This window comes from Amphiura filiformis, chromosome 16, assembly GCF_039555335.1.
Source record: "Amphiura filiformis chromosome 16, Afil_fr2py, whole genome shotgun sequence".
Lineage (NCBI taxonomy): Eukaryota > Metazoa > Echinodermata > Ophiuroidea > Amphilepidida > Amphiuridae > Amphiura > Amphiura filiformis.
The window spans coordinates 47,021,739-47,044,059 of NC_092643.1; the positions used below are offsets into that span (position 1 = coordinate 47,021,739).

The 22,321-nt window shown below is 37.2% G+C and overlaps 2 protein-coding genes across 2 annotated transcripts in view; one reads left to right on the plus strand and one right to left on the minus strand.

Moving 5' to 3' along the window:
* Positions 1 to 19,671, minus strand: part of LOC140172699 (uncharacterized) — a 48,061-nt gene extending 28,390 nt beyond the window's left edge. Inside the window, exon 1 of the mRNA XM_072195831.1 lies at positions 19,649 to 19,671. Coding sequence (XP_072051932.1) covers positions 19,649 to 19,671 — 23 coding nt within the window. The remainder of the gene's footprint in view (positions 1 to 19,648) is intronic.
* A 943-nt stretch (positions 19,672 to 20,614) lies between these two features.
* LOC140172700 (craniofacial development protein 2-like) lies at positions 20,615 to 21,130 on the plus strand. Its single transcript, XM_072195832.1, has one exon. The coding sequence runs from the start codon at positions 20,615 to 20,617 to the stop codon at positions 21,128 to 21,130; it is 516 nt and encodes a 171-aa protein (XP_072051933.1).
* Positions 21,131 to 22,321: the final 1,191 nt, after the last annotated feature.

Here is a 22,321-nt window from a genome sequence, read left to right on the forward strand (position 1 = left end):
TTACTATCGGTGAAGGCAATGCAACGACAGGTAGTCATTTAGATCATCTTTATTGTGTATTAAAGATACACGCCGAAGCTTGAGATATTGTAACTATTAAAACCTAGTTTTATGGAGTATGGATATCATACCCATAGCAATTCGGTGGTCATCAGAAACCTTCGGGTACCTTTTCCAGAGTTACATGATGCAGTCATGTCTACAGTAGAATTCATCTCGACCTTTGCAGGACTTAAACCCCATTAAAAGCTATTAAACCAAGATAACACTCATTGAAGCAGCTCAACTGATTAAATCAGATCTTCTCTGGTTGTGTACAAGTGTCTGTTTTCAATGTGCGACATCGCAATAAAGCTGGTATTACAGCTTCAGTTGGGTAACCGATTATAAAGGAAACGAAAGGAAACAATGGTATGTGTACCATTGTTCACGAAATGACACAAAGACCTGCTTTTTGTTAACCAGCATTCTTCAAAATGAGCAACATAATGATTGTTGACTTAACACAGTTTGGAAATAATTTCTTCATATTTTTGGTGTTATCTGTCGTTTACATATCCTTCCTAAAACACAAAAGTACGACCCTCTCCAAACATCTAAATTAGCTAAAAATTTAGGACATGTTACAAAACTTTATTTTCTAGAACCTATTTAGAATAATTTAAATGTAGCTTTTACCGTTTTTTTTTTGTGGCATCCTTCAGAAGTGAGCGGTCCGATACCAATATTTTCGGTCAAATCTCCATTCAATTAACACGGGGAGTTGGCTAGCTATGCCTTGCCCTCACTCATATTTTACAAAAGTGCGACCATTTCTGAACATCTAACCTAGCTGTAATTTTAGGTCATGTTAGAGAAATATATTTGCTAGAAGTTTTGGAGAATAAATAAAATATTGGCTGGTTATTTTTCACACAGTGATGTTAACTAGGCAAGTGTCCATTCTCCCAACATACATCATTTGTTGAGGTCACACGTCAATGGTGAGAGCACTGTGTATTGTGTATAGGAAAACGGACAGTAACTGCAGTATGATCCGAAAGTGCCCGCTAGCGGATACCTTGCGGATACCTAATTAAGTTATCCAAAAGTTTTCGGGTAGACATCCGGAAGTCTCCCAAACCTCAAATATTTCAAATGAGTTACCCAGAAGGTTCCCAGAAACTTAGATTCTTTGCAGGAGTTACCGGTGGTTATCCGCTTTTAATTTGACCTTGAAAATAGCTGAAAGCATCTTAAGAATGCATTGTGGGTGGGTATATGGTTAAAGGTCACTGAATGATTTCAAAATGGAGTAGCTAGCTGGCAGTTGGAATATTTAGTGCAGAATATTCAAGTTATTTGTGGTCCAAAATGTATGGATTTACATGTAAGACATTACAAGATGTTTACTAATTAATCTGGAACATGCTGTAGGAATTATAAAGCATTGAATGCTTGATTTCATATGACAATGCAGGTAAGAAAATTTGTATGAAATGATTTGTATATTGATGCAGTCTTTATACATGTACCTAATATATGACACAATTGAATGTTTTAGTATATCTTTTCTAGTAAATCATACATGATTTGGCAGTAAATTAATGTCAATTAAATTACTAATCATCAGCTAATGTGTCAATTAACTGATATATAAACTTTATGTTAAGCTATTTGTTGTAAATAAATTATAATATTTGATATAAAAATTATAGGCTGTGTCAGTGATGTGATCACATTTAGGTACTATAATACATGTATATGCTGATATCATATCAATTTGGTTGTTAATTGAAAGGTATTCACCTTATAAAGGTGTGAACCAAATCAGAAGAATATTTTTGTAAAATATTACTACAATTACAACAGCTAAATTGCCTAATAAATTTGTGTATACTCATGAATTTGTATTTCTGCATTCCCCAAAAGGTCAACAGGAAGTCTCCAAAGAGGTCACCAGGTATATCGTCACCAAAAGTTATCCGCTGGGTCCCCGAAAAGTTATCGGGTAGTTATCCGCTAGTTCGGGTAGTATCCAGAAAGGTCTCATATTTTGATATGGGTATAGCCTAATACTTACAATGCATTTTAATAGTAGAATCTTCTCTCACGGACACCACATGTTTTATAGATCACGTCATCTCTAATCTTAGAACCTTACTTCTACGAAATACAGCCAGAGTAGTCTACGTCTAGTCTATGTTTTGGACCACTATGTCTGGCGTTAATGTCAGCATTAACGCTACAATTCAATTTCAAAATAAGGACCATCCGGAGGAGTGCATTATCGCTCTTTGTTTCAGACACAGCATAGCAAGTATAAATGTCACGCCACCAGTATGTCTCTGCTATCCTTGCTTGTTGTAATAGTAATATCAATAGAGGCACACTAACTTGGACAATCGCTTTCTTTTTCCTACACCCCATACTATAGCAATTACGATCATGCCATTGCTATCCTATCCTATAAATCTAACTAATGGTGTCAGGGCGGAACAGTGCGGACAAGAGCGCACCGTTGGTGTCTTATCAGTCATCCCATAGCAACCACTGATGTCACCATCACGCCTAATAGATCACGCCATCAACTGTTCAAGAGTTGGTGATACTAGGAATTCCCAGAGCATTGTAAGAGTATACACATCTGCTTTGCAGTGTATCGCTACCAATCATTCTAAAAGTACATTATGGCCGTCTAGTAACACGTCGTTACAATTCTGATTTGAAAGATAGTTGAATGATCTGATAATTAGACATCAGTCGTTGTAGTCCTTCTTGCTCCCTGTAATTCTGCCAAGCGTCAGTATTAAAGGGGCATTTCGTGATCCACAGCCTCATCCCCCACTTTTCCCAAAAAAGTTGAGATTTTTACACCACTGGATACCTCTGGCTACATAATGTTTATGTACCAAATATTTCTTGTCGATTAATTTGTTTAGCAAAAATATCGCCAAATTTGAATTTCGTTCTGGTGCACCAGAACGAAATTACAACACATTGTCTATGGAGCAGTGTAATACACATAATCATGCATAACTCGCATACGCAAAATCGGAATTAACTGAAATTTTGGAAGTAAGCTTTTTTCGTGGATATCTACTGAAAAATGTCATAAAAAGAGGATGCTAGGATCACGAAATCCTCCTTTAATGCTCCAAACTGTTGCATGGACGGGCAGGTGGCTGTGTCTTCTTAACCCTTGAATGATTAATTAGGGTAATCATTTCTTCCGGTCTGTGGCAACAAAAATAGTTCCCTTTTCAAACAGTTTGTTTATTAGCTATCTAGAATTGTATGTACTACGGACCGCCATTGATCACGTTCATAATCACAACAGCAAATCGTAAATTTTAGCTAGAATCTGGGTCAGGGAATAGCACTGAGTGGCGGCACAAGAATTTTTGCTGGGGTGGGGGGTATGGGGGCAAAGTGAATTTCAGGGTGTCAAAAATCAATTAGAATTAGAATAGCAAGATATTTACAATCCGTTCCGTATGTTCTTTTTATTCACGTAACAATATCATAATATTTCTATTCGTAGGCTATTGCCCTGTTGACCATTTATCTAAAACGCAATTAGGACTAGTAGTAGTAGTGCCAACAACCACAATACACCAGCTTGACGCATTAAATCCTGACGCTGCTTACGGAAGTACAGAGAGCAAGGTCACCCGGGTTCTGGTAAATCTACGTTATGTCTTAAATTATCTCTCCAATGCTGTCATGAATCTTTAGATGTTTTTCGTGAGTTCTCTTTTGTTTCCGGTTAGTTTAAAATGCATACCATCCACACTCACACACATAACAATATCTTTTGAAGTTTACTTGATTATCTTTCGGGTTTTTTTACTTGTAGTTCGTTTAATTATTGACTTATTTGCACTTTGGCCATGTGAAATAAACGTTAAAGAGTACATGATGCGTAATTAAAACGCAAGTATCTGCTGACGCCATGCAATGCAACTAAAGTTTGTGGGTCACACGTATTCTTCGTATAGTTACTGAGCATGCTGGTCTCGTGAACCTTTGTCTACCGGTGGAGCCCACACGCCTCGGACGGATAGTGAGATTCGACACTGGACTAGACAGTTTTGACTACCAAGAAACTTCCCACCTCAAGTTGTCTGAATGTTTTTAGTGATATTTATTTGACGAGGAAACACAGCTGCCGCTGGGGAACTCCGCTGTGTACTAGTACATCATTTCGAGTCTTTAGAAGAGCTCCCGGAAGAGCTCCTAAAAATATCGTATCTCAGCCTTTTATTATCATAAATTTATTATTTCACCTTTGTGTGCAACTTATTTTGACCAGTTTCAGACCTTGTAGTTTTTAATTCGTGCGCATATTTGTGCTATTTTTCCTACCTTAAATTTAAATGCACGCCACACTTCCCCATAAAACTGATAAAAACACTGTCAATGTATACAATTATTGTTTCATTAAAATAGTTATTAATAGAAGAAGCCCGCTCGATAACACTGAAGGATCCATGATTTTAAAATGGTGGCATCAAGATGAAGATAAGACGATGGTCTTAAAGGCTGCAACTGATTGTTAGAACCATAATTAGATCGCTCATGTATAATTGTGCAGATTTCGCGCCCGAATTTCGCGTGTTACGCCTTGAGCATCTCATACTATGGAGAATTAGTAAGCTTGATCAGGATCAAATTGCATGAATAAAAGTAGGGACGACTTCATATTATTAAAGAAGTCCTATTCAATATTCTCTCTCAATAAAAACCCACAATAGGGACGTGACCGCTCTTTTTCCATCACCTGAGGCATCGCCGTAATCGAATATCTTGTATTCACTATTTCACTAAAGTTCAACTTCGTGCACTATCTCTTGGTAACACATATATCCAGGGGTGTAAAAACCACAGAGCTATAGATGAGGTGACATGTGTTTACATTTGATACGCCCTCTGTTGGTCTGTGATCAAAATTGTCAGGCAAAAAACACTATAGTTTACATGGAAGAAGTTGATTTTTATTCATTAACTTTGGTTTCAAAGCAAATAATACAAAAAATGGTATCAATCTTATTTATAAATGCATCAAGCTATATACATAATATCACACAAAACTTCAAAGGTTTTTAAAAGTTGAGTTTTAAAGAGATTTATGTGGTCTGTCATAGACACTTCTGTGTTATTTTGCCTGCTTTGAAACAACAGAGGGCGGTCTGAATGTAAACATGTGACATCATAGGTCACCTCATCTATATACAGTTCCGTGAAATGACCTAAACTTATTTCGACAGTAGCCAGCAAGCGGTAGTACCCCGCCCGTTATATTTATTTGGAGGAACAACAAATAGTATATACTAAGTATTTTATAATTATCATCAGCGCCCTGGTCATCGCGCTATATTTGCTTCAGCCGGATGCATATCCCATACAGCTCTTTCTCCTGATGCCAGCCACCCGGCTAGTCACAGTTGTATTTCCTCAGATGGGATAGAAATTCTTGAAAACAGTAATTTCCCATGATGATTATAATTGCTTTTTATGCCGAATACCGAGGTAAACCGTTCGGGAATTTCCTGTTTATTGCGTTCACCAGACCGTCGATTCATTGCGTAATCTCAACAATTTAATTCGTTCGCGAGAAAAAACTGATTAAAATACTCTCCTGGTATAAATTGCTACCTTCAGTGGGGCATATAATTGTGTAATTTTACATGGCTGATAGTAATGTATTAAGATTTATCTGCATTTGACATTTGGTACCGGGTGGGTTTTAAAGTACATCACCAATTAGTTTGTGCTACAGACCGTGTACCTATATTACCCATAGGGAAAGAACTATTGGGAGCCACACACTTATCATGGAGCTCATTCTAGGAAAAACAATGCGTATACCTGGACAAAATTGGAACAGAACTGGTTTTTATTGTAAATATATTTAAAAGAATTCCCGAAACAAAATGGCTAATATAGGGGGTAGGGGGAAAACAAAAATGACCGCTTATGTAAGACTCACATTTGACATTTGTCTATAACTAAAAGAACAGTACAGTTCCAAACTTGTCCGACGGCGAACCCACCGCACAGCGTCATCATCCTTATATCTTCGTGTCAGAAATTGCCATGATAATAGTACGAATCCACTAGTTCTTCAACAGCCACGCATGGCGAGTTTTTTTTTTTCGAGATAGGCCGATCGACTCAGGCTAAGCACATCACATGGACGATATAAGATACCACAGCGGTTTTTCGTCAGTTTTTGTTATTCCTTCAACATTATTCAACTGCAAGTCTTACAAATGTTTTGTTTAAAAAGCAAAAATAATGGTATTTATTAAAGGGTTTGAGAATATAATCACATCAAAAGAAATTACACCATCATAGCACAACATGTAGTCTATTTTCATTATAATAAAATCAATTCATCTCAATATGCAACGAAGGAATGTGACCTCTTTGTCCCTGAGTTAACTATTCTATACAGACCATTGAAAGACTCGACCTTCAGCAATACAGTGACATTAGATTTAGGTTGTTTATTTTGAAAGAAAACTCATAGCTGAATCGCTGCCCTATTAGCGAATGACATGATTGGTTTTAGCCAATAATTGGATTTAAACCAATCGCTCACCGAGCAGGAAGTGCAAGTATAAGCTAATTTGGTAATAGCCAGCGGGCAGTTTATAAAGACACGTGCTTTGATGCCTATAGAAAATAATTCTTTACCAGGCGTGGACGATGTGCACCGCTAACAACTTACTATGAACTCCCGTCGTAAAATTTGAGCCTGCATAAACGTTAAACGGCCACATTGTTTTATGCAAATGTGCAATTTCCACCCACACTTCTTTATTTCTCCTTTGTTCAATATGTTGCTGGAGAGGTAAGTTAGAGATACTTTGAACACAAACATTTGTGTTCCAATTGTGTCTAGGTCAACCTTAAACCTGGTATTTTACCACACTATGCGGACATGATAATAAATACTTGAAAGCATTATACACAGTTTGTATATTTTACCATGCGAGAAAAACCAGGACTATCTCTACGACATTTCTTGTGACATTTCAAACCGGAAAACACAATGTTTGACCGGTCTAATCTTTTTACTTCACTTCAATCCATTTCGATTTTCGCTATCAACAATTATAGTTCGACACGTGTAAATACTCTAAACGCGCCGTTATAAAAATATTTTGCAAAAGGCGTTGTATGCGAGTGTTTTCTCAAGCTAATAGGCTGAGTAAATGACTTTACAGATCTTCAACTCCTACGCTGTGGCTTCATCACGCCGACTCAAGATGTTGATTTAACATTGAAGAGTTGATATTTTTTAAACACATCAGTCAGCAATGAATAAAGGAATATAAATACTTGAAAGCATTATACACAGTTTGTATATGTTACCTTGCGAGAAAAACCAGGACTATCTCTACGACATTTCTTGTGACATTTCAAACAGGAAAACACAATGTTTGACTGGTCTAATCTTTTTACTTCAATCCATTTCGATTTTCGCTATCAACAATTATAGTTCGACACGTGTAAATACTCTAAAGCGCGCCGTTATAAAACATTTTGCAAAAGGAGTCGTATGCGAGTGTTTTCTCAAGCTAATAGGCAAAGTAAATGACTTTACAGATCACCAACTCCCATGTGGCTTCATAAACGCCGACTCAAGATGTTGATTTAACATTGAAGAGTTGAGATCTTTAAAACACATCAGTTAACACTGAATAAACGAATATAAATACTTGAAAGCATTGTGCACAGTTTGTATATTTTACGTCGGGAGAAAAATCAGGACTATCTCTAAGACATTTCTTGTGACATTCAAACCGGAAAACACAATGTTTGACTGGTCTAATCTTCCATAATTAGTCGCGTTTTAAATTGCTTTGCAATGGGAGACTAATGGGAAGTCCGTTGATCAACACCCACGTTAAATTTGATATATGAAACTGTCAGTTCTTTGATACATGTTTGATACACTTTGAAAGGCCAATTTGGTGAGGTTTATTGGTAATTTTGTACCGGATCTTTTGTCATTCATGGTAAGCTCCTCGGGTTTCGTTTTCATGATGGTTAAATTTGCTGGCTATATCATAAGGCCATACTGGCATACTTCTTGATATTACAAAAGGTGTAGCCCGAAGTTTTTGAACTCCTAGGCTACAATTCGACAAATCAATCGATATAGATGTGTCTACAGTTTGCACAAAAATAATTTCAGAGACAGAGAGGCCCCAGAGAGACAGATATAACAGAGGGAGAGACAGAGAATGAGAAACGGGAGCCGGTAGGGGGAGGGAGAGAGGGAGAGAGACAGACAGAAATACACACAGGCAGACAGAGAGAGGATGGGACAGACATACTTTAAACATTTTCACGGTGCTTTCTTGACCTTCTCTTATCCTATTAATACCAATCATCAGCACCGGTGCAATAAATCGTTTATTTATTTATTTTAATTGCTTAATTTTGGTTTGTTTACTTTGTTTGCTTAAGCGTTTTGTGTTGAGGTATTCATAACTTTGTTTCAATTTATTGTGGATCGTTTAGGTGTAAGTACAATTTGAAAATAATAACTTTATAAAATAGTTTTGGTACTATTGTCACTGCAAGTGGAATCAAATGAATTCATTGGTAAAGTAATAAATAAATGTACGTTAAATATGATATAGGTTCGCATGTGGTGTTTGAATTTTTATACATTACAATATTTATATTCTTCAAATCTACAACTTAAATATAAAAACATTTCACGTAAAATCGGGCACAATTGTTAAGAGTGATGTACGCAGCGCTTCCACGCATGTGATGTCAATTTGATGTGATTCAAACGACAAATTGGTAACGACAGATAGATAGAATAGCTTCAAATTACATCATCCGTGCCCGAACGCTTACGATAATCTAATCACCCCTAATGCTCCTGTTATCCCGCAATTTTATGCTACCATTTACTTGAATGTTAAACAACAGCAAAATTGTAATGTAATCTCAATTTTCATCAAAACTAACGTAAAGATATTTTATAGAAAAGACGTTGGATACCGCCCTCGTGGTGTGTTCCATTAATATAAAATCATCTACTGTGCGGGGTGTCATTGATGTCAATGTCCTTAGTTTAACCTGCATTTTTTCTGTTGACATTATCATGATTATACAGTTATACATGAAAAAGCGGCTGAATCTAAATCTTGTTTCCGTAAATACGACACCATGTCCTTCAAAAGATTTAACCATGTCAATATACGTATTATTATTTGTTATGATATATTTTTAGAGATTTTATTTAATATCTAATATTTATTCCTGTCTTTGTGGTTTATGATTATATATATTTGCAGCGTGGGACTTGCTTTTAACTTCATCTGGAATATGAAACGGTCAAAATGTCCTTAGAGCTAAAACCACGCAAAAAACTATTTCTAGCTTAAAGACGTTTATAATTTGGGCTTTATTCGTACATTTTACCAAAGAAAATCCACAGAAGCTGTTTTTAAGGCCACTGGCCAAAACCACGTAAAACTGATTTCAAACTGCCAATTTTGAAATTACTTTTTCGTGGTTTTAAAAAGTCTTAAAGTTTGGGCTTCAATTAGGTCACGAAAATTACATCAAAGAATTTGTAAAGGAGTCGAACTATTTTGCAGTGGCGCAATGTTACCATTATTGAGTAAAGCGAGGTGGGTAAGCATCATTACTTGAGTATCACACCTTGTTGATTTAAATAACGTGTTAATTTTGTTTCATTGTAATATCAAAAATAGCTTATCCAAATTGGGATAGTAGATAATTATTGCTACTAGGAGATCACCCGTCTTTCGTAAATTCATAATGTTTGGATTTCATTTTTGGCATGAAATGATATGATCATTGGAGGATTAACTTTCTGAAGGCGTCATCAGGGGACTCCATCCCTGTAAACATGGGAAAGAATAATAAAAGTTCCTCGTACAACTACACAGTCACTAAAAATAGGACTACTGTTAAATCTCCCCTGTAGGAATACACTGACAGTAATAAATAAAAAAAACCACAAAAACAACTCCTCCCCACCGTAGTCTACACAGTAAACTAAATTTCCTGTAGGAATATTTCCACAGGACTACATGGCGAATAAAGGAAAACAATCTTGGCAAAATAACATCTACCCCTGTTGGACTATTAACACATTACAACAAAAAAATGAGCCCTTAATATCATAGTCACCATTAATATGTAAATAAGATAATGACCACTATTATGCTCAAGAGGTGTGGCCAATTAGGTGTTCATACGCAGTCCCTGGTATTATATAATAGTGTGTGATTGCTTAAAGTATAATAGTTAATTCAATGCCCGTGTCAGGACTACAGGCATATGATCTTCAGACAGATGACAAGACATAAGCCTTATGTCAACATTAGTATATTGTGTTGGTGTGAAAATATTTAGCTCGCAGGGTGCTTTCAGTGCTTTTGAAACTAATTAACATAATTTGACACCCTTAACGTAAACAAAAGCAAAATTTGATGTTTTATTGGGGTGCGGACAACCAATCGCATCGCAAAAATCCGTTTTCCAAAATAATATCAACTGTAAAAGGTTTTTTCATTACCAAATTCACCAAGTTTATTATAGATTTTTATTATCTCTGAAGATACAATGATTTGAATAGTAGCTTAAGCATGTTATTAAAACAGTGATGACATTTATCATAATAATAGCTTTATACTCAATCCCTTTGTTTCTAGTCGAAGAACATCTTTTGTTTTAGATATCCATAAATATATATTCTCGTGAATTTGTTGTGCATGAGATCCCTGAAATTAACACATTCAAACATTACCTTAATTACATTACATCAACATCAATTCTTATTACCCAAAAGAATATATTCATACTTTGGAGAGTTATACCTATACATTATAGAAACCTCTTTACAGCTCAAAACGGTATATCTGATATGAGCACTTTCAATATATCTTTGTTGATGTTATCTATACTTTGGACACTCGATGCCATTCATATCGCTCTTGCATTAATCGTACTAAGTAGGGAATTTCCCAATAAGTAATGGAGTGTCTGATTCTAGGTAATAGTACATTACTTTAACGAAACGTAATGTAAGCCGATATCATATTTTGAAAGTGCTCATATCTTCTTTCGTTAATGTTATTGTATGTATGTTTTGATATTATAGATAAAATTGTAATTGCATTGTTACATTATATCAACATTGTATTTCAAAGTGTTCCAAACATGCTATGTCAGACAAAAGTATAAGAAGACATTTTAAACTACACATCGCCTGTTAATGTTCACCTGCACTCCAGACAAAAGTTTCAACAACGCGGTTGAACACGTCCACTGAAATATTGTGTCTTATCATGTCTAAAAACGATAGAATTAATAATGTTATGGTTGAATGCTACCGAACATCTAAAAAAATTTTATGCCATCGTAACATATTGTTTTTGGTGTATGTACATGTCAGACAATGGTGTTTATACTTCAGAAAAACCAAATAGTTGAAACTGACCTGTGTTGTTTAATGTCTATATATAGTTTTAAAAAGCGTTTTTCTTTTAGGGATGTACTCATATCCATCACCCAAGTTGCGGGAGCCAATATTGACACAATGATTGATAAGTCGCCCAATTTTTTCTTAACTTGGTTTCTATAGGACAGGATGTTCAAACGTCGCGGAGAAAATCTTCAAAAGTCGCCCAATTGGGCTATGCAGTCTACTTATTTACTTTGAAGGTAGGCGTATGTGAATCAGTCTGTCATCTAAATAAATAAAAAAACATCTACAAGTAAATAACATATCGGGTCATCGACATCTTACAATCTTACTATCGGTGAAGGCAATGCAACGGCAGGTAGTCATTTAGATCATCTTTATTGTGTATTAAAGATACACGTCGAAGCTTGAGATATTGTAACTATTAAAACCTAGTTTTATGGAGTATGGATATCATACCCATAGCAATTCGGTGGTCATCAGAAACCTTCGGGTACCTTTTCCAGAGTTATCCGAAAGTGCCCGCTAGCGGATACCTTGCGGATACCTAATTAAGTTATCCAAAAGTTTTCGGGTAGACATCCGGAAGTCTCCCAAACCTCAAATATTTCAAATGAGTTACCCAGAAGGTTCCCAGAAACTTAGATTCTTTGCAGGAGTTACCCGGTGGTTATCCGCTTTTAATTTGACCTTGAAAATAGCTGAAAGCATCTTAAGAATGCATTGTGGGTGGGTATATGGTTAAAGGTCACTGAATGATTTCAAAATGGAGTAGCTAGCTGGCAGTTGGAATATTTAGTGCAGAATATTCAAGTTATTTGTGGTCCAAAATGTATGTTTTAATGCATTACAAGATGTTTACTAATTAATCTGGAACATGCTGTAGGAATTATAAAAGCATTGAATGCTTGATTTCATATGACAATGCAGGTAAGAAAATTTGTATGAAATGATTTGTATATTGATGCAGTCTTTATACATGTACCTAATATATGACACATTTGAATGTTTAGTATATCTTTTCTAGTAAATCATACCTGATTTTGACAGTAAATTAATGTCAATTAAATTACTAAGCATCAGCTAATGTATCAATTAACTGATATATAAACTTTATGTTAAGCTATTTGTTGTAAATAAATTATAATATTTGATATAAAAAATTATAGGCTGTGTCAGTGATGTGATCACATTTAGGTACTATAATGTAATACATGTATATGCTGATATCATATCAATTTGGTTGTTAATTGAAAGGTATTCACCTTATAAAGGTGTGAACCAAATCAGAAGAATATTTTTGTAAAATATTACCTTATACAATTACCAATTACAACTGTACACTTTTAAGTTTCTTATAGCAAGATAGCACTGGCTCAACTGCCATGACTGCAGAGTTGTATTTCTCCAAAAAATACAATTCAAATAATAAGCTAAATTGCCTAATAAATTTGTGCATACTCATGAATTTGTATTTCTGCATTCCCCAAAAGGTCAACAGGAAGTCTCCAAAGAGGTCACCAGGTATATCGTCACCAAAGATTATCCGCTGGGTCCCCGAAAAGTTATCGGGTAGTTATCCGCTAGTTCCCAAAAAAAGTCATCGGGTAGTTACCCGCTAGTTTCCCCAAAAAGTCACCGGGTAGTCATCCGGTACCTATTACCTGAAAGGTATCCACTATATGGTTTCCCAAATTCTTTTCGGATAGTCACCCGGTACCTATCTAATTTGCATGTGAAATTTGCCGGTGTCTACCCGGTGACTATCGGGAAGTTATCAGGAAAGGTCTCATATTTTGATATGGGTATAGCCTAATACTTACAATGCATTTTAATAGTAGAATTCCTTATACTTGGAATTACAGTGCAGTAGCAGTTACAGGCAACAGAACAATACAATCTTCTCTCACGGACACCACATGTTTTATAGATCACGTCATCTATAATCTTAGAACCTTACTTCTACGAAATACAGCCAGAGTAGTCTACGTCTAGTCTATGTTGGACCACTATGCCCGACGTTAATGTCAGCATTAACGCTACAATTCAATCTCAAAATAGGGCCCATCCGGAGGAGTGCATTATCGCTCTTTGTTTCAGACACTCCATAGCAAGACTTAGTATAAATGCCACGTCACCAGTATGTATCTGCTATCCTCTCTTGTTTGTCATAATACTAATAGTAATATCATGAGAGGCACACACAATTGGACAATCGCTATCTTTTTCCTACACCCATAGCAATTACGATCATGCCATTGCTATCCTATCCTATATAAATATAACTAATGTGTCAGGTCGGGACAGTGCGGACAAGAGCGCACCATTGGTGTCTTACCGGGGTGTCTTATCAGACATCCCATAGCAACCACTGATGTTACCATCACGCCTAATAGATCACGCCATCAACTGTTCAAGAGTTCGTGATACTAGGAATTCCCAGAGCATTGTAAGAGTATACACATCTGCTTTGCAGTGTATCGCTACCAATCATTCTTTAAGTACATTATAGCCGTCTAGTAACACGTCGTTACAATTCTGATTTGAAAGATAGTTGAATGATCTGATAATTAGGCATCAGTCGTTGTAGTCCTTCTTGCTCCCTGTAATTCTGCCAAGCGTCAGTATTAATGCTCCAAACTGTTGCATGGACGGGCAGGTGGCTGTGTCTTCTTAACACTTGAATGATTAATTAGGGTAATCATTTCTTCCGGTCTGTGGCAACAAAAATAGTTCCCTTTTCAAACAGTTTGTTTATTAGCTATCTAGAATTGTATGTACTACGGACCGCCATTGATCACGTTCATAATATATCACAACAGCAAATCGTAAATTTTAGCTAGAATCTGGGTCAGGGAATAGCACTGAGTGGCGGCACCAGAATTTTTGCGGGGGTGGGGGTATGGGGGATAAGTGTATTTCCGGGTGTCAAAAATCAATTAGAATTAGAATAGCAAGATATTTACAATCCGTTCCGTATGGTCTTTTTATTCACGTAAAAATATAAAAATATTTCTATTCGTAGGCTATTACCCTGTTGACCATTTATCTAAAACGCAATTAGGACTAGTAGTAGTACCAACAACCACGTTGTTGATACACCAGCTTGACGCATTAAATCCTGACGCTGCTGACAGAAGTACAGCGAGCAAGGTCACCCGGGTGCTGGTAAATCTACGTTATGTCTTAAATGGTCTCTCCGATGCTGTCATGAATCTTTAGATGTTTTTCGTGAGTTCTCTTTTGTTTTGTTAGTTTAAAATGTATACCATCCACACCCACATACATAACAATATCTTTTGAAGTACACTTAATTATCTATCGTTTTTTGTACTTGTAGTTCGTTTAATTATTGACTTATTTGCACTTTGGCCATATGAAAAAACGTTAAAGACTACATGATACGTAATTAAAAAGCAAGTATCTACTGACGACATGCAATGCAAGTAAAATTTGTGGGTCACACGTATTCTTCCGTATGGTTACTGAGCATGCTGAGGTCTCATGAACTTTTGTCCCCGGTGGATCACACACGCCTCGGACGGATAGTGAGATTCGACACTGGACTAGACTGTTTTGACTATACTAAGAAACTTCCCACCTCAAGTTGTCTGAATGTTTTTAGTGACATTTATGTGACGAGGAAACACAGCTGCCGCTGGGGAACTCCGCTGTGTACTAATACATCGTTTCGAGTCTTTAGAAGAGCTCCCGGAAGAGCTCCTAAAAATATCGTATCTCAGCCTTTTATTATCATAAATGTATTATTTTACCTTTGTGTGCAACTTATTTTGACCAGTTTCAGACCTTGTAGTTTTTAATTCGTGCGCATATTTATGCGATTTTTCCTACCTTAAATTTAAAGGCACGCCACGCGTCCACATAAAACTGATAAAAACAGTCAATGTATACAATTATTGTTTAATTAAAATAGTTATTAATAGAAGAAGCCCGCTCGATAACACTGAAGGATCCATGATTTAAAAATGGTTGCAACAAGAGGAAGATAAAACCATGGTCTGATTGTTAGAACCATAACTAGATCGCTCATGTATAATTGTGCAGATTTCGCGCCCGGATTTCGCGTGTTATGCCTTGAGCACCTCATACTATAGAGAATTAGTAAGCTTGATCAGGATCAAATTGCATAGATAAAAGTAGGGACGACTTCATATTATTACAGAAGTCATATTCAATATACTCTCTCAATAAAAACCCACAATAGGGACGTGACCGCTCTTTTTCCATTACCTGAGGCGTCGCCGTAATCGAATATCTTGTATTCACTATTTCACTAAGTTCAACATCGTGCACTATTTCTTGGTAACACATATATCCAGGGGTGTAAAAACCACAGAGCTATATACAGTTCCGTGAAATGACCTAAACTTATTTCGACAGTAGCCAGCAAGCGGTAGTACCCCCGTCCGTTATATTTATTTGGAGGAACAATAAATAGTATATTTTATAAGTATTTTATAATTTTCATCAGCGCCCTGGTCATCGCACTATATTTGCTTCAGCCGGATGCATATCCCATACAGCTCTTTCTCCTGATGTCAGCCACCCGGCTAGTGACAGTTGTATTTCCTCAGATGGGATAGACATTCTTGAAAACAGTAATTTCCCATGATGATTATAATTGCTTTTTATGCCGAATACCGAGGTAAACCGTTCGGGAATTTCCTGTTTATTGCGTTCACCCACCAGACCGTCGATTCATTGCGTAATCTCAACAATTTAATTCGTTCGCGAGAAAAAAACTGATTAAAATACTCTCCTGGCATAAATTGCTACCTTCAGTCGGGCATATAATTGTGTAATTTTACATGGCTGATAGTAATGTATTAAGATTTATCTGCATTTGACATTTGGTACCGGGTGGGTTTTAAAGTACATCACCAATTAGTTTGTGCTACAGACCGTGTACCTATATTACCCATAGGGAAAGAACTATTGGGAGCCACAAACTCATCATGGAGCTCATTCTAGGAAAAACAATACGTATACCTGGACAAAATTGGAACAGAACTGGTTTTTATTGTTAATATATTTAAAAGAATTCCCCAAACAAAATGGCTAAAATAGGGTGTAGGGGGAAAACAAAAATGACCGCTTATGTAAAACTCACATTTGACATTTGTCTATAACTAAAAGAACTGTACAGTTCCAAACTTGTCCGACGGCGAACCCACCGCACAGCGTCATCATCCTTATATCTTCGTGTCAGAAATTGCCATGATAATAGTACGAATCCACTAGTTCTTCAACAGCCATGCATGACGAGTTTTCGACTCAGGCTAAGCACATCACATGGCCGATATAAGATACCACAGCGATTTTTCGTCAGTTTTTGTTTTCAAGACGCAGAGTGGTATTTCAATACGCACAGTAACGAGTATCATATTCCTTCAACATTATTCAACTGCAAGTCTTACAAATGTTTTGTTCAAAAAGCAAAAATAATGGTATATATTAAAGGGTTGAGAATATAATCACATCAAAAGAAACTACATCATCATAGCACAACTTGTAGTCTATTTTCATTATAGGAATAAAATCAATTCATCTCAATATAATCTCAGTAAGATTATCATACCACACATAAAAATCGGTGATTCAACTATTGCTCCCGTTTCACAAGTTCGCAACCTTGGTGTTATTATGGACAGTACAATGACTCTGGTTCCTCATATCTCATCTATTCACAGATTGCAACTCAAACAAAATACCGCTGCTAGACTGGTCACCCGTACAAAACCTTCTGAACACATCTCTCCTGTTTTGTTTGACTTACACTGGCTCCCTGTTAACTTCCGGCTTAAATACAAACTTATGTTGCTCGCTTACCGTGTTTTCAATGGAATTGCTCCCCCATACATATATGAACTTCTTGACTTTTACAACCCTTCTCGCCCCGGTCTCCGTTCCGCAAATAAAACCCTCCTCGTTCACCCTAAATCATCTCGGTCATGGGGTGATCGCGCCTTCTCTGTGGCAGCCCCTCGAATATGGAACAGTCTTCCCAATTTTATTCGCAGTTGCTCGTCAATCGAGTCATTCAAATCCTCACTCAAGAAACATTTTTTCGAACTTGCTTATGAGCTGGATTAATTTGTAGTTTACTATGTTTTTTTTGTTTTTTTTTACTTCATGTATCTTGAAATGTTCTATTGTTGATTGGATTTGTTCCTTGTTTCCATTTTTCCTGCTGGTATATTTTGTTTTGCTCTGTATGCGCCACGAGCGTTTATTGCGGATCTGCGCGCTTTACAAGTGTACATATTATTATTATTATTATTATTATTAATATGCAACGAAGGAATGTGATCTCTTTGTCCCTGAGTTAACTATTCTATACAGACCATTGAAACTAATGAAAGACTCGACCTTCAACAATACCGTGACATTAGATTTAGGTTGTTTATTTTGAAAGAAAACTCAAAGCTGAATCGCTGACCTATTAGCGAATGGCACGATTGGGTTTTAGCCAATAATTGGTTTTATATCAATCGCTCACCGAGCGGGGAGTGCAAGTATAAGCTAATTTTGTAATAGCTACTCTCAGTAGCCAGCGGGCAGTTTATAAAGACACGTGCTTTGATGCCTATAGAAAATAATTCTTTACCAGGCGTGGACGATGTGCACCGCTAACAACTTACTATGAACTCCCGTCGTAAAAGCATATCCCACAATCTTTTGCATTTAGAAATTCAATTATTTGAGCCTGCATAAACGTTAAACGGCCACATTGTTTTATGCAAATATTAATTTCCACCCATACTTCTTTATTTCTCCTTCGTTTAATATGTTGCTGGGGAGGTAAAGTTAGAGATACATTGAACACAAACATTTGTGTTCCAATTGCGTCTGGGTCAACCTTAAACCTTGTATTTCACCACACTATGCAGACATAATAATAAATTCTTGAAAGCATTGTACACAGTTTGTATATTTTAGCTCGCGAGAAAACCTGTATTATCTCTACGACATTTCCGGTGACATTTCAAACTGGAAAACACAATGTTTGACCGGTCTAATCTTTTTACTTCAATCCATTTCGATTTTCGCTATCAACAATTATAGTTCTACACGTGTAAATACTCTAAGCGCGCCGTTATAAAACATTTTGCAAAAAGGCGTTGTATGCGAGTGTTTTCTCAAGCTAATAGGCTGAGTAAATGACTTTATACAGATCACCAACACCTACGCTGTGGCTTCATCACGCCGACTCAAGATGTTGATTTAACATTGAAGAGTTGAGATCTTTAAAACACATCAGTCAGCATTGAATAAAGGAATATAAATACTTGAAAGCATTATACACAGTTTGAATTTTACTTCGGGAGAAAAATCAGGACTATCTCTACAACATTTCTTGTGACATTTCAAACCGGAAAACACAATGTTTGACCGGTCTAATCTTCCATAATTAGTCGCGTTTTAAATTGCTTTGCAATGGGAAACTAATGGGAAGTCCGTTGATCAACACCCACGTTAAATTTGATATATGAAACTGTCAGTTCTTTGATACATGTTTGATACACATTGAAAGGCCAATTTGGTAAGGTTTATTGGTCATTCTTTTAACTTGATCTTATCCCATTCATGGTAAGCTACTCGGGTTTCGTTTTCATGATGGTTAAATTTGCTGGCTATATCATAAGTCCATACTGGCATACTTTTTGATATTACAAAAGGTGTAGCCCGGATTTTGTGAGTTAATAGGCAAATCAAACGTTATAGATGTGTCTATAGTTTGCACAAAAACAGTTAAAGAGACAGAGAGGCGGAATAGAGACAGGAGAGAGAGAGAGACAGAAATACACACAGGCAGACAGAGAGAGGATGGGACAGACATATTTTAAACATTTTCATGGTGCTTTCTTGACCTTCTCTTATCCTATTAATACCAATCATCAGCACCGGTGCAATAAATCGTTTATTTATTTATTTTAATTGCTTAATTTTGGTTTGTGTACTTTGTTTGCTTAAGCGTTTTGTGTTGAGGTATTCATAACTTTGTTTCAATTTATTGTGGATCGTTTAGGTGTAAGTACAATTTGAAAATAATAACTTTATAAAATAGTTTTGGTACTATTGTCACTGCAAGTGGAATCAAATGAATTCATTGGTAAAGTAATACATAAATGTACGTTAAATATGATAGTCTCTTACCTCACTTGTGTATGAAGGACCATACTTATCCTAATACACTTGTGTGATGGACCATACAAGGAGGAGACGTCCCCGGTAACGAGTGCTAGTGTAGATAGAGTAGTATCAGCACGTAGTATAGCATGTAGAGTTAGGTGGACAACCGACTTGTGAGATAACGGGTAAGCGTCCTGGTCTACCTTCAAGTGGCAGGGGTTGTTAACCCTTTGATTTAATTCAATGGGGACGGACAGACCAGGGTGGCTAGGCATATTGAGTCTCAGTGTCTAGTATAATTGAGCAACAAAGAGGAGTCTACATCAACCTACTGATTTCCAGCTGGTAGTGACCTGCAGGGAGAGAAGTCAAGGTCCTTCGCCCCGCTTTGGTATAAAAAGACCACTAAACCCAACAACATGATGAGTCGAATTTACAGCACCAGGGTTAAAGCCCCTGATATTAACCAGTCACGATTTCCTCAGGGCCTGGAAAGCCAAGAGCATGATGACGCATCAACCGCAAAGCGTATTGGAAGGGATGATGATCTTCCTTCATCAGGGGGAACACCATACCGATCCCCAATTCGACGGGCTGCTGCTGATAACCCTGACGGAAAGAGGGCTTTTTTAAACGCAAAGCAATCAATTGGGATTGGCACATGGAATGTGCGCACACTGCATCAAACTGGCAATCTAGAATTGCTTATAAGTGAACTTGATAATTATGACTGGGAAGTGATGGGTATCGCCGAAACCCATTTCACAATACAAGGAGAATTCAAACAAGATGGACTCCAATTTCTTTGCTCAAGCAATGAAGATTTTCACAGAAAAGGAGTGGCTTTGGTGCTAAACAAAAATGCACAGAAGTCACTTTTAGGATATAATCCAATATCTCAGAGAATAATCTCAGCAAGGCTGCACCCAAGTAGGAGCAGCAACAATTATCCAGGTCTATGCTCCAAATACCAGCAACACTGAAAAAGAAATGGACGAGTTCTATGAAGATCTACAAAGAACTATAAATGAAGCCCCATCCCAAGACATGTTGATAGTGATGGGAGACTTCAATTCCAAAGTAGGCAAGGATTGGGAACCATGGAATGGTATACTCGGGAAATTTGGCTGTGGTGAAAGAAATCAAAGAGGAGAAAAACTCCTAAACTTTTGCGCTACCAACAACCTCTGCATATCAAACACCAAATTCAATCAATCAAAGTTTAGCCGTGAGTGGACCTGGGAATCCCCAGATGGTACAACAAGGAACAAAATTGACTTCATTCTCATTCAACAAAAATGGAATAGCAGCATATCAAACTCACGGAGCTACCCTAGCGCCGATATTGGATCAGACCATCAGATGGTCCTTGCTGATCTAAAACTCAAGCTGAAAGTGAAACCAAAGGCAAACAGACTTCCTCGCTACGAGGTTACAAAACTCAAATCGGAAGAGATTAGAGAGTCATATGAAGTGACAATAGGTGGTAGATTCAAACCCTATTAAACATCCCAGATACTGATGTCGGGATTGAAGACCTATGGAATGACATCAGAAATACAATCAATGAAACTTCTGATAAACTTCTTGGAAAGAAAAACCACAACAACAGAAGCCATGGATAAGTACTGAGGTCCTAGAGTTAAGCAGACAGAGAAGTAAAGTGAAACTGCAGCGCTTGGAGAACCCTACTCTGAAACCCAAGTACAACTTTCTAAATAGGGAAATAAAACGGAAGTCGAAAGAGTGTAAAGACAACTGGCTGCGTGAACTGTGCAAAGATGTGGATGATGCGCATGAAGCAAAGAAAACCAAGCAGATCTATGCCACCATAAAAACAATCACAGGGACTCGCTCAACATCAATGTCAAGTGTTAAAGACAAAAATGGCAAAGTGCTAACTGAAGATAAGGAAGTCAAGGATAGATGGAAAGAAAGTTTTGAAGAATTATTCAACAAAGACAGTCCTGATGACACCTCCATCCTCCAAACAATTCCAACCATTCCTGAAGAAGGGAGGAAGCAAACATCCTGATAGACGAAGTTCGAGCAGCCATCAGTCATCTCAAAACAGGCAAATCCCTGGTTTTGATGGGATCTCAGCAGAGGAACTGAAAGCTACAGGAGAACCAGGTGTCAGGATTATACACAAACTGTGCAACAGAATATGGGACACAGGTGAAATTCCAGAAGACTGGGGAAGAGCTGTTATTGTTCCAATTTATAAGAAAAGGACAAGTTAGACTGCTCCAATTACAGAGGATCAGCCTCCTTAGCCTTGCAGGAAAAGTATTCTGTAGCATACTCCATAAAAGAATGCAAACCCGAACAGAGGAAATACTTGCTGAATCCCAAGCAGGCTTCCGACCGGGAAGGAGCACCATAGACCAACTCTTCACCCTAAGACAACTGGCTGAAAAGTACAACGAAAAACGGAAACCATTGTACTGCTGTTATATAGACTACCAGAAGGCCTTCGACACTGTATGGCAAGAGGGTCTGTGGCAAGCCATGCGACACCTGGCTACCCGTCAAAGACCGTCAATCTTCTAAGAGCACTCTATGGAACATCTCAAAGCACTGTAAGAGTCAATGGAGAGCTTACACCTTGGTTTACCACTAGGACAGGAGTACGTCAAGGATGCATACTGTCTCCACAACTTTTCAACATTCTGCTGGAACTAGTGTTAAGGTTGG

Coding starts and splice junctions, on each gene's coding strand:
- LOC140172700 (XM_072195832.1), top strand. CDS start 20,615: ATGGACGAGTTCTATGAAGATCTACAAAGAACTATAAATGAAGCCCCA.